We start from the raw sequence: 13644 nt of genomic DNA on the forward strand, positions 1-13644 counted from the left end.
CAATTTATCCATCACTGTTCCCTTTTGTCGATATCATCGTTTTTGTAGAGCTTTTTTGCCTTCACTTCTTCAATTCTCTCATTTTTGTCGTTGGTTTTCTTTTACGGGCTCCAAATTGTTGGATTTTGACCTCATTGGATTTTTTTATAGAGCAGGCGTCCTTTGGTTTGGGTTTTAGACTGGAAGATTAGAAGTTTGACCACGAAGGCCTGGGCTGGGCCTCAGAGGTCGTGGTTATAGAAAGAAGATAGAGATAGACTAAGACTGACTGTTTTAGATTATTTTCCTTGCTTCCTGTTTTTCTAGACTCCTACAAGCTTTCTTTGTTGGACTTTTCATTCGCTTTTGTATTTTTGGTATGAGGGAAAGCTATTGGGACGATGGGTATAAAGTTAACAGTTGTTGGGAAATACACTTGGCATGTAATGTGCTTTTAGTATGTATGCACGAGTCAACATCTCCAGACCAGAGTCGACTCGGTACTTGGAGGTCGATATATCGCTCACTCCGAATCGAAGGTGTAATACAAAAATACCCTTTTTAAAGAAAAGAAATCCCTTCTCACGCAAGCTATCTCGTAATCGTACCTGTACCCTGGAAACTCGACACCTAGCTATGGATGAATTCGAACGTTGCAAATGTGCAAACGGTGATAATCATCCGGATCGTGGGATGCAGAACAGGGATCAGGCACACCTTTCCAGTGGTCCAATATAGTGGGAAAGCTTAGCCAGGAGCCTGTGGTACAGGCCGCCATCCGAGTAAGAGGATGGGGGCTTATGATCCATCAATCCCGCCGAATACGATCTCGTTAGCTATGAGGTCTGGTGCCTACCTACCCAAGCTAGCTAGCACCGTGGCGTTTTGTTACCCCAAATACCCCAAAATACTAATGTCAACCTTCCTCGCCGACGGAAGCTGTGGATAGGGACCCCGAATACCTAATTTACCTAAAACTATCGGCCAAATGTGTACCAGTTTGGGTATATTTTCTCCGACCGTATCCGTGAGGCTGAAATGGAATCTTACGTGGAGGTTCTACTTGGAAAAAAGGTGAGCATGTGCGCCTGCACGACGCTGCAGGCCCCCTCAACATAAAATAGGCTACGGTCCGATCGATGAATTCCAAATTTAAATACCACATAACTGTGTACACAGCAGAGCACACGCGGCGACCGGAACAATAAAACGTGAAAGCAAAAAAAAAAAAAAAAAAAAAAAAAAAAAAAAAAAAAGCCAGTTGCGCAGCCCTTGTTCGTAAAGTACTGGAATCAGAACTTCTATCCCGACTGACAGGCGAACACAAAACCACCCCCAGCTGGAGTCAGGAGACGTGAGTGGTTTCATTTTTTTGGGTATCTCAGAACGTTTAAAAACAGTATTAGCGTCAAGTACGGTTTTGCGTGATTTTATAGCGAACGAGCGATTACGGCAGCGATGCATTCACGAAATACTCTGTCCTCGAGCTTCTAGGTACTCGATTCTTAATCTCGATCAACTATCCTCTCATACTCAAGATTATACTCCGACGTCACCGACTATTCCCGGAGGAGGCCTAGCTGCATCTCCTTGAGGTTTCGTTCCGCTCACCGACCTGGCCTGGCCCGGCAGCCGCCAAACCCACACGAATCTTAATACTGGTCATTTCGATCCATTAAAAAAAATTAAAATTATATCGGCTTCTTCAGCTCTAACGGACCGTTCCCAAATTTCAGCACAAAGTTGGCTTTTTTTGCTCAAGGGGATCCACGAGAGAGGGATGAATCTATGGGGCCACTCAGCCGGCCAAGTCTTGGGAGGTTAGGGAGGAGCCGAAGTGGTGAGTTTTTACACGGCATCGAAATTCCGTTTGCAGCCCTCTGCTTCAGAGGGGGTCGAGTTTTGTGCCTGGGAAAAAACCCTAAAGATTGGTTACTACGGTTGGATCGGGTGGTGAGCTAGGACAGTGTCTCTTGTCGATGTCATCGGCGGCCGGCGGGAAAAGTCGAAAAGTTGCAATAGAATTCGGAGGTAGAAGAACTGATAGACAGTACATCTACGCCAAACTTGCCTTTTATATACACGGGCTTACCTTAGTCTCTGGCAAATGCACAACGGCGCACAACCGTACCGGACCCGAACAGGTCTTCCCTCGTCATAGATTCTGTTCTATTTAATACAGGCATAGCGGAGTTTTGCCAGCTCAGCCCGGTTACATCATATATTCCTGCTTCGAGATTCCCGCTTTTTCCTCTTCACAACCACCATCCGCAACTTGTCGAGATCCTATTATTGCCCCCTGTCAAAGTAGCACACACATTCCCTTAAAAGAGCCTCATTTTATTCAATCACCTTTTGGCTGAATTCGATTCTCAACCGCGCCGGATTGGGTATCTGTCAGCTTCGTGTTGAAAACCGAAAGGGAGCTACATACTCGCGTTCACTATCACATCCTAAATCACACATAGCTTTGGGCCTATCACATCAAACCTTCAGACCCATGCTCTAAGCTTTCTTGCTTGCTTGTCATTCAGCTTCCCCCAGCACCTCAACTTAGTCCTTTTTTTTTTTTGTTCTTACATCATCCCTGAAAAGCTGTCGTTCAAGAACCACGTAGCAAATAGCTTCTATCTACCCCCAAGATTTTTCTGACATTAATTCTCCCACCCGCGGAATTTCTTTACTCACAGGCACTCCGAATCTAAGCCGCGGTGCATCGCCTAAAATCATGACTGACGTCTCGGACCTCGTTTTGAAGGTGACCGTTGTTCAGGTGCGACTCGAATACCTCGAAACATTACCGTAACCCAGCTACTGACTGGTGTATCGAAATACAGGGAAGGAACTTGGCACCGAAAGATAGAAGTGGTAAAAGTGATCCGGTATGAGCGTTACACTTTCATTCCGACGGCTGCTAGGGGAAGGCTGCTAACTGGTTATTGTGTATAGTATGTAGTGGTTACTCTAGACGACTACCGAAATGTTACGCATGCTGTTCCAAAAAGCCTGGATCCTACGTGGAATACCACGTTCGATATGCCGTTGGCTAAGTCTGGCGCACATGAACTTCACTGTATTTGTTGGGATAAAGATCGATTCGGAAAAGTAGAAAAGACTTTCTATGCCCTAATCTGTAATTTCATGGATGGTCGTAAGGATGTACTAACGAGAGATTCTATCAGGATTATATGGGAGAGTTTGAGGTTTCTTTGGATGAATTCTTTTCATCCGGAACTGCTGAAGTTAGCGTATGTAATTGCCAATTACGCCCGAGATCAATGGTTACTGATAGCTATATAGTCCCGATGGTTCGAACTAGTTTCTACCAGGAAAAAGGCTAAAATATCTGGAGAAATCCAACTCAATCTTCTTGTGGTCGACAAGTCCGGTAAGCCGGCTTCAGTTGAACAAATACTGTCCGTCTTCAAAGCCTCGCCATCTGTTGCTGGCACCCCATTGTTGGAGCTTGAAAACCCCGCAGGTTTGGGTCTGGATATGGGGTCCGACGACGAAGTATCAGATGAAGACGAAGAGTCAGGTGAAGAATCGCCCGAGACTCCTGGTCTGCCGAAGCAAGAGGGTGAAGAGAAGAAAAAGTCGAAGAAACGCCTAAAACTAAAGGGCAGAGGGAAGGGCACGAAGAGCAAGAAAAATGATACTTCATATGAACTCACCAATAATGGAGATGTGGTTGGTGTTATGTTCATTGAAATTCTAGCTTGCTCAGACCTTCCCCCAGAGAAAAACAGTATGCACCCCGCCGACCCAATTGTCGAATAATAATAGCTAAGCCTCCACTCAGTGACTCGAACAAGCTTTGATTGCGATCCGTTTGTTGTCGTCTCTTTGGGGAAAAAAACATACCGCACAAGGGTCATTCGACATTGTCTGGATCCAAAATTTGATGAGAAGATGGTTTTCCAGCTTCTTCGCCACGAGCAAAACTACTCGCTGAATTTCGCCGTCGTGGATAAGGATAAGTTCTCTGGAAACGATTTCGTTGCCCAGGTTGATCTTCCAGTGCAGGATGTTATTGCCACTGCACCGAAATCAAAGGGTGGAAATGGTCTCTATGAGATGCCTGATTTCTCGACGTACGATATGTCCGCATCTGTGGCGAGCTCTAGTAACGGAAGCAAGAGTAGATTCCGTTTGCCGTTATCTAGATCAAGCTCAGCGACAAACCTGGCGAAGAAAGGCCGCGACCTTTCATCGAAACCTGCTGGGTCCTCGACTTCTTTATACCAAATGACCAAACCCCCACCGATTGAATTGCCTCCGGCTACAAAAGATGGCCAGCTTGTTCCCCCGGCTCTATTAACCCCAACTCCTCCAACCCCAACTTCTGAGGAGCCCTCTATTCCCCAAATCGATGCCAATGAGTACAATCTGAAAGCCTTTGATCTACCGTTGCTCATGAAGAACAAAGAACGATGGGAAGGAAAGCACAGCCCAGGGTTGCACATCAGGGCCAAGTACATTCCTTATCCGGCTCTCCGACAACAGTTCTGGAGAGTCATGCTTCGGCAGTATGATGCAGACGACAGCGGGATGATCAGTAGGGTCGAGCTGACGACTATGTTGGATTCCCTGGGGTCCACACTCAAGGCTAGCACCATTGACGGGTTCTTTGAACGATTTGCCGAGGAAAATGGTAACCCACTCGATAACTGCTTGGATTACGAGCTTACTATGGATCAAGCGGTTATTTGTCTAGAGGACCAGCTTGCCACTACAACTAAGTCCACAAACCGTGGATATTCTCCCTATAATCATAGTAGTCCTAGCTTGTCGAAAGACGAGCAATTGACGGATACGGCATCGACGAAATCCGACACAAACTCCGACAGTTATACACCAGCAAGCCAATCAAAATCACAATCAACTTATTCCTTAAACCAAACTCTTACAACGCCAACATTGTCTGTTCCTGGAATGGGGTCTGCGGGTGAAGAGGGTGTAAATCTTTCTAATGATGGATTAGCAGACGAGGATGAGAAGGAAGAACACGTTATTGTTGTTAAAGAATGTCCACTGTGCCATCAACCACGATTACAGAAGCGCTCGGAGGTCGACATTGTCACGCATTTGGCAACATGTGCTAGTCAAGATTGGCGAAGAGTAGATCGATTGGTTATGGGAGGGTTTGTGACCTCGAGCCAAGCACAACGGAAGTGGTACTCTAAAGTCATTACCAAAGTATCGTATGGTGGATACAAACTTGGAGCGAACTCTGCGAATATCCTTATTCAGGATCGAATCACCGGGTTAATCTCCGAGGAACGAATGAGTGTCTACGTGAGACTCGGTATCAGACTTCTGTACAAGGGCTTGAAGAGTAGCAGTATGGAAAAGAAGAAGAGTAAGTACTTCTAGTATCTTATGGGTCTCTAGCTTGCCTTTTACTAATCCTAAGTCTAGTTCGTCAATTGCTTGAAAGTTTGAGCTTTAAGCAAGGCAAGAAGTATGATAACCCTGCTTCAGCTCGCGAAATCAAACCATTCATTGCTTTCCACCAACTTAACATTGACGAGGTTTTGAAACCCTTGGATGAATTTAAAACGTAAGCCATCTTCACCAGCTCGTCGGTGAATATAGTATTGACAGAAATATCCGCTAGATTTAACGAATTTTTCTATCGAGAGCTGAAACCCAATTCCCGTCCAGTTTCTTACCCTGATAACCCTAAAATCATAGTCTCGCCTGCTGATTGCAGGTCAGTAGTCTTTGATACTATTGATGATGCGACTAGGATCTGGGTCAAGGGACGTGACTTCTCCGTGGAGAGGTTGCTTGGGATGGCTTATGGTGACGAAGCCAAGCGGTTCAACGGCGGTGGTCTGGGCATTTTCCGCCTTGCACCTCAAGATTATCATAGATTCCATATACCTGTGGATGGTGTTATGGGTGAGCCTCGGTTGATAAAGGGAGAATACTACACTGTCAACCCCATGGCCATCCGATCTGCGTATGTTTCCACCAAAGCCATGAACTTCTAGCAGCCACCAAACTAATCTTGTTTTTAGGCTTGATGTATATGGAGAAAACGTCAGAATCATTGTTCCAATAGACTCTGTTGCACATGGGCGTGTGATGGTTGTCTGTGTTGGTGCTATGATGGTTGGCAGCACAGTTATTACTGCCAAAAGTGGCTCTACTGTCGCTCGAGGGGATGAACTTGGGTACTTCAAGTTTGGTGGAAGTACTCTCGTAGTCCTTTTCGAGCCTAACACAATGAGATGGGACGACGACTTAATCGCTAATTCAAGCGAGGCGATTGAAACTCTGGTGAGTGATGCCCTATGAGCTCTGGGACTTGTACGTTGTAACTGAAGGCTAACGAACTCCTACGAAGATTCGAGTGGGAATGTCCGTCGGGCATAGCCCAGACCAGCGTGAGGTTGGTCACGAGACGATATCCAAGCACGTTACGGCGGCAGACAAGGCGGACGCTAAGCGGCGTGTGGAGGGTAGCTTGGCCCCTCCTCGGAATGAATGATTTAAGAGGTGATGATATATATATTTATGTGAATTTCAACAATTTTCCCTTGAAAACTTTATGAAAATCTGCGACATGTGCAATGCAAAGCGTGTAGTTCCTTGTGGTGGGTGGATTTATATGTCCGCCGTACACCGCCTGCCTGAAACTGTATGGTTAGAAAGAATGGTACAGTCATGCCATTTAACTGGTATAGAAAACAAAAAACTTGAAGCTATCTTAATTTTTCTTGACAAATGAAGAAACCCCCCAAAAAAAACCTCATTCCCGCCACTTTATATATTTTCTGTCACTATCACATTGGGGGTATTCTCGTCTCGTCCAGAATTCGATCCAGCAAAGTAGTATGTGTTGTGCGTTGTTATTGTTTTGTTGTTGTTGTCGCGATGACGGCTTTTCGTCCCGCCAGCTTGTCGCGTCCCCCAACCTAAACTAGCATCATCGACATCAACAGCATCGACAGCATCAAGCACCCCATCGGTAGCGCTATCTCCGGCATCTACTAACCCCGAACCGACTGGAAAGAAGGAAATAAAACTAACCACCATTAATTGATCATTCCTCTTGTACTGTTTTCAAAACATCTCCAGTCGTTCCAGATACTCATATATGTGCATCGCGCCTAACACCTCTCCCCACAATTGAACCCAACTGTTTCAAATTCACCTCGGTCTCAAAAAGTCATTCGACTTCTGTAAACTACCAGCATTTTCGACATTCGCTACCCTGCAATGGTTAACCGCATGATTACATGACCGAATTCGCCTCATATCCGCTCCCCTTAACATTCATGCCAACAATGGCCAGTCATCGGCCGAAGCGCAAAAGTAGCACAAAGACGTTTCTCGATGATAATGCTACGGCAAATGGAGTTCGTGGAGAAGATATGCCACCTCTTAAGAAGACCCGGCGGTCTTCTCCCGATCGATCTACAAGCCGGGCTGTCGAACAGACGGCGAAGCCCCAAACAAGGGTGAGAGTCTAGTCGCGTGTTTATGGTACATTGGAATGCAGCTAATATGAGCTATCTGGGGCCACAGACAACAAGAAGTAATTAAATACGGTCGAATCACAAAATTGAGAGAAGCTAATTATCTTTCTAGGTACGGTAGCTGCTGAAACTGATGAGAGTACGGATAACATATTTTCGAAGGGACCAAGCAGGGCTAAACGGGCTAAACGGAGCCAAAAGGAGAGGGATAAGGAGAGGGGGGAGCAAGAACAAAAACCGGAGCCACCTGCTGCTCCTCAGGAGAGCACAACGGCATCGCGAACAACAAGGCCCCCTAAAGGTGGATCTCCGAGTAGGTCGAGGCGGACACGAGTAGAACGTGCGCCAGTTCCAGAGCCAGCACCTAAACCGGAACCAGAACCACAGCCCCAGATTAAACCAAAATCTCGATCCCGAACAAAAAATATAGAAAATGAGAAGCCATTGCCGACCCCGAGCGCGAGGCCACCAGCGACTACGCGGAAAACGAAAGCACAGGTCCTAGAAACTCCTGGAAGAAACGCACCAAAAGTTCGACGTTCGCCGAGGAATGCTGCATCCGAAGAGGAACTATCAAAGGAGGAAGATGAGGTTGGGGGAGATAAGCCCCTGAAGATTCCACTGGCTGCTATCGAAGACACGCCATTGGTGAGGAAGAAGAACAAGGAGATGCGTGAAGCAAAAGGCCACCGGAGAAGTAGCATGGGTATGCGCGGTAGAAGAGCCAGCTCTTTATCAAATGGGTTTATCGGTATGGAACCTATGCCAAAGGGGGAAACCCATCAAATACAGGCACTAACATCGCGACGATTAGCGGCACCACATCCAGATGTCCTACCCAACGACTTCTATAAGCACCTAGATCCTGAGATGATAGAAACCCAGCGTATGCAACAACTTTTAGCTTGGTGCTCCAAGTGTGCTTTGAGTGAGAAGAGAGCACGTGGCCGTGATGCCCAGTCAAATGCCCGGGCTGCAGGTAATAAATATCCACCACATGGGATTTGCGTGGTAAATAAGCTAACAAGTACGAAAGCACGCGTGATCGAAGAAGATATATTGGCAGACCTCACTGAGAAAAAGCTCAATGTGAATTGGTGGGATGCTTCAGAGGTATGAACCAACATCGTGAATGACGTAATTTTACAATATCTAATCTGTATGTAGGAAACGGAAAGCACCGCAGACGTACCCAAGAAACCCAATCCCAAAAACGAGGACCACAAACGGAAGATCGAAGCGCTAGAAAAACAATTGGAACAGTAAGATCAACCTAGTTAAGAGCCGACTTAGCTAGTTTAATATGCTGACAAAGACCTGTGTTGTGCAGGTTAAACTGTGAAAAGAAAGCTTGGTCTGAGATCTGTGAAAAGGCCCCCGGAAAAATGCCAAGGAGTCAAAAGGAAGGAGGGATGCGGCCGGAAGACTTGGATGTCGCCTTGTTGCGACCAGAAGAAGCTGCTGTTATTCCAAAGTTTGAGAATTCTGACAAAGCGATTGGGCAAATCCAAGACGTCATATCAAAGGGCCGTGGGTCATTGGAATTCAAAGTGGATCAGTTTTCACATGGTATGCACAAAGCCCAGCAGTATAGTCTGTACGCAAAGGGCGTAACGGAAAAGGTTCTTGGAAAGGCTTCGTCTGTGCTAGATGTGAGGCAGGAAGCAGCAATGAAGGCAGCCGGGACAACGGCATTGCCTCTACACGAGGTTTTAAAATCCATATCACACCTAGATCGAGGTTGAGAGGGTGTGGTGTTTTGGATGTAAAGAGTGGTTTGAACAAGAACATGCCAGCCGTTTCAGGCGTCGGCGGCAACATGGAAAAGGTCCTTCTAGTTGCGGCCCATACCCTGCCCATCCGGAACCACGGCTGATGATTTTTATCTGTTTTGTACTATATTCTGACTGCTCTGATGACAGCGTTCTTGTTTCTTTTCCGGTGTTGTGCTTTGGGGGTAATTTACTGTTCTTTTTGCTTTTACATTTCAGCCGTGTGTCCAGGCTAGTTAGCAGGCGTCTTTGGCGTAATGGGCTTTCTGTACTCGGCTCTGGCATGCACATGGAGAGCTGAAAAAAAAATCCATACCTTAGGTACCTCTGACTTACTCAAGTTGATGTTCAATCTATCCTCTCTCGAACACTTTTTTCGCCCTGCCCATTGTGCACATGTGATAATGACCTGATGAGATGAGCTCCCGGAAGATAATTACGTAGCCTCGAGTCTAAGATTGACGATATAAAAAATCCCGATGTACATGGTATATGTATGTATGTACTGTGTAGGTACCTACTTACATACATGCAACAGCGCAGACGGGTTGGAAGGCTTCGGTACACAAATTAAATCGGATCGGTAGATTACGATCTGAATGGGATCGCTCAATCGATCTTGTCCCACACTCTCCACAAGGATACACAGACACGTGGGAAGGGGACAAAAAAGACATGCACACCGTCACTATTTGTGGGACCAGATGGAAGGAAAGAAGGGATCGAAGGATGGAACCAAGAAGGAAAAAAAAAAAAAAAACCGTTGGGATTTGTAAGATTGTAGTAGCAGCAGTAGCTGTAGCTGTAGGAGATTGTTAATTAGAGTGGCCATGGAAATGGACGTGCATACGGAGTACATGTTAACTAAGGCACGGTATGGAACTGCCACGAGGACACGGGCGCCATGATCGGACGATGAAAGGAGATTTGATGGTGAAGGTGGGATATTTTACCCGATTCTGTTGCGCAATACGAGTGGCTGGCAAATAATATCAATAACTGGCCGGCCATTGTGAAGAAACCAACATGTATGCGCATTATATAGCGCTTTTTCTGACAAAAGTGACTTCTTCTAACACTCTCGGCCTGTGATTTGTGTCAGGTTCATCCTTTTATCTCCCTTTTCCTTTTACTATGTAAGTACATACATACATACCATACCTCTCCTTCCGCTTTGCACTACTCACGCCGGTAAATAGAAGTACTACATATATAAGTTCACATATTAATGGCAGGGAAGCTGCATCGACGATGGCCTGAGGCGCTCGGTAACAAATGTCGGCAACGTTGCAACGAGATATAATTTTATATTACTATTGACGAAGCGCCCAGGGAGAAATTGGGTACATCGGTACACACACGTATGTACATGTCCTAGCCGAAAAAGAAACGACAGCGGAATGCGAACCCTTGCTTCATTCCAAATGATAGCCGAAGTCAGATCTTGATCATGAGCAGATCGAGCAAACGGTATCTGTCCGGAGGCCATGTATGCGAATCGAGGTAAGCAATACGAGACCTCTCGCTTGGGCCATTCCCTGGTCTTGCCTCTCCACCATCACCCGTCCCATCCAACCAACAAGCCATGATACCAGACTGGCAAATTCCGCGCTCGTGCTCGTGGCCTGATACTTCCATTTCGCAAGGACATTGGCAGGGGCTTGGTTGGGATTCGATTCGACTAAACTCGGGAAAAAAGCAGAAGGAGGACGAAAACAGGACCGCACGATGCAAGTTGCATTTTGCATTGGAGCTCACCACACTCGACCGTTGAAAATCCACCCATTTCAGGACGATGAAGACATGGGGCCCGTCTGCAAGATGCCAGATCCACCCCCCACCCAAGTTCCACTTTCCTCCACTTTCCACCCGTCCGCCAGCCTCTGTGATTGGTTATGTTCCTCCTCTGAATATGGCGATTCGCGTGAGGCCACTCTTTCCAGCAAGTTCCTTTTGCTTTTTTCAATCTTTATTCCCGCTCGCATTGTTTGTTTCTTTCCCTCGTGAGATACATATACCAAACCTGACTCGCAACGCTAGTGGGAAAGGTCCTATTACATTAGCTGCTGAACCCAACTTCTGGCATTTGCCTGCGAACAACAGTAAGTATCAGGCCACTCGTTTCATTTGCTGTCCAGGGTCTTTATGTATGTTTTGTGTGTGTGTGGTCTGCTTGACCCGGTGAAATTTTCGTCAGGAAGGGAGAGGCAGAGAGATCCAGCTGTCTCGGGAAGGTTGGCTTCATGGGCGGGTGTCCGATTGATTGATTGACTGATTGATTCGGAAACCAAATTCCGGATTTCATGATATCAAAATTGGAAATGGGAAGGGAAAAAGAAAACCCCCGAAACCTGATCTCAAAAGCCAAGCTGCTCGATCCCACCGATCGAAAGATATCTTTTTTGGAATCTCGCAGGGCGGAAGAATGAAGAAAGAAAAAAAAAAAAAAACATACTGACTTACTCCGTCTAGGACAAGAAAATTTTAAAATGCTTCCCATCCAAGCGGCCAAGCAGAGATCTTGTTCTCACCCCCATGCAGCTTCGCTTCTCCACCCGATCCAATCTCACGACAAGAGATCCACCGAAGAACCTCTATCGGAAGGATTCGGCTACTTTTTTGGCTGTCAACCCAGCCATCTGGGCAAGTTTAGTCGACGAAAAAAAGAAACCCTTCTTTTTTTTTTTTTTTTTCCCCTCAACGGTGTCATACATCATGTCATTTTACAGGGTAGACATCCAAACATCATAGACATAACGCACATCTTGGACATCAGGTAAAGTGTATTTATCCTGGGGAATGGTCAAAAGCGACGGAAGGTTCCAACCTATTATTACCGGCCGATCTTTGAAGGAAATCAAGATCGCAAGCCACCGTTGAGCACCAGACCCGATCTGGTAAAAGGGCCGTTGAAGGACGATTGGCATATATTAGTCTCATGGGGTCTCCCTAGCCGTCAACACCACCTTTTTTTGGGGACCAGGGTGCCTTTCATTCCGAACGGAAGTTGTTCGCCCTTCGGTTCTTTTTTTTTTTTTTTTTTTTTTTCTAATTTATTTTATTTTTTTCCACTCTCGTCTGCATTGTTTTATATTCCGAACCGAGCATCCAGCAGAGCGATCATACATACAGTAGAGATAAGATAGGAAACCAGACAAGATGGAAATAAGGGGGAGGAAGATGGTGGTTGTCATGCAATGGGTGCATGGCCCTCTTCCCTCTTTCTTTCTTTTTGGGTTGGAGCAGCTGAGGATTGTACAGATGTTAAGACAGTAAGGCAAAATCTTGGGGGGGGAAGGCCGCGGAGGCTTTCTGTGGCGATTGACAAGGGCAGATGTCATGCAAAAAAAGGATATAACATTACACCTTGAAGAAATATACCGTACATATTACATCGTACACGAGAAGGCATATCGTATAATCGAGTATATCCTCATTGGTGGGTGAATCATGGAATTAATATGTATGTGAAGTGGGATGGGTGAAAAGTATCGACGTAAGTGTGGAGAAGGAAGCGGAGGAGGAGGAGGAGAGGAAGAAAGCGGCCAGACAGACAGACACACATGCACACCCTGGTTTCGATTTTTCAAAAATCAGATTCCACAAAGATGGGAGATCCTGGTCCACCGAGGCCCGGACGCCCTGAGCGGAAACCTGGATCTTGATTCGAAGCCGTTGGATCGTTTCGGGGGGGTGTGGTCACCCACAGAAAGGTAAGTTTAGGTTGGGCCGAGCTAGCCAGCCCAGACTTGCGGGTTCGTTTCGCTTGACATTAAAATGCAAAATGCAAAATTGGAGTTGCCGCTTGCTGAGAACATGCCAAAAACAAAAGGAATTAGATTAATTAGTCTCGGTTGATCTGATCTGATCTGATCTGAGCCGTACATAACGTATAGTTACTTCGACATGTAAGCTGGATTGAAAAAGGGAAGAGGAGGAGAACCCGAGATTTCGATCGAGCGGAAAACTCAATCTGGGGTTGAATCAGACCATTCGGATATCCGATTTGATTGATTGATCCATTGCAGATGTTAAGTTAAGTTAAGTTAAGTTAAGTTAGGCATATCATAAAACTTATAACACAATACACCTACTTACATTTGTAATGTGTATGTAATGTGTATGTGTATGTGTGTGTGTATGTGTATTTTGTTTTTTACCTTATTTTGCTTTCTTTTAGTTTATTTTACATCTTTTTTCGGTGAAGTTTGAAGCTGTACTTACATTATCACCATATACCATACCATACCATACCATACTATACTATACTATATCGACTGACTGACATATCAAGATATCATATCATATCATATCACTTCACGTCCTTCTTTCTTCTTTCTTCTTCTTCTTCTTCTTCTTCTTCTTCTTCTTCTTCTTCTTCACCTTCTTCTCCCTCTTCTCCC

The 13644-nt window shown here is 45.7% G+C and overlaps 2 protein-coding genes across 2 annotated transcripts; both read left to right on the forward strand.

The window, feature by feature from the left end:
* Positions 1–2707: 2707 nt before the first annotated feature.
* AOL_s00075g209 (uncharacterized protein) lies at positions 2708–6478 on the forward strand (the record flags this gene model as incomplete). Its single annotated transcript, XM_011122520.1, has 10 exons — positions 2708–2752; positions 2817–2861; positions 2929–3084; positions 3162–3227; positions 3280–3727; positions 3782–5341; positions 5401–5542; positions 5600–5947; positions 6006–6267; positions 6335–6478. 10 exons carry the CDS (start codon positions 2708–2710, stop codon positions 6476–6478), a joined length of 3216 nt encoding a protein of 1071 aa, XP_011120822.1.
* Positions 6479–7277: 799 nt separating this feature from the next.
* AOL_s00075g210 (uncharacterized protein) lies at positions 7278–9214 on the forward strand (the record flags this gene model as incomplete). The annotated part of the gene is made up of 7 exons (XM_011122521.1): positions 7278–7451; positions 7519–7528; positions 7582–8220; positions 8284–8448; positions 8506–8582; positions 8637–8731; positions 8800–9214. 7 exons carry the CDS (start codon positions 7278–7280, stop codon positions 9212–9214), a joined length of 1575 nt encoding a protein of 524 aa, XP_011120823.1.
* Positions 9215–13644: the final 4430 nt, after the last annotated feature.

This window comes from Orbilia oligospora (assembly GCF_000225545.1).
Source record: "Orbilia oligospora ATCC 24927 unplaced genomic scaffold scaffold00075, whole genome shotgun sequence".
NCBI classification, from domain to species: Eukaryota; Fungi; Ascomycota; class Orbiliomycetes; order Orbiliales; family Orbiliaceae; genus Orbilia; species Orbilia oligospora.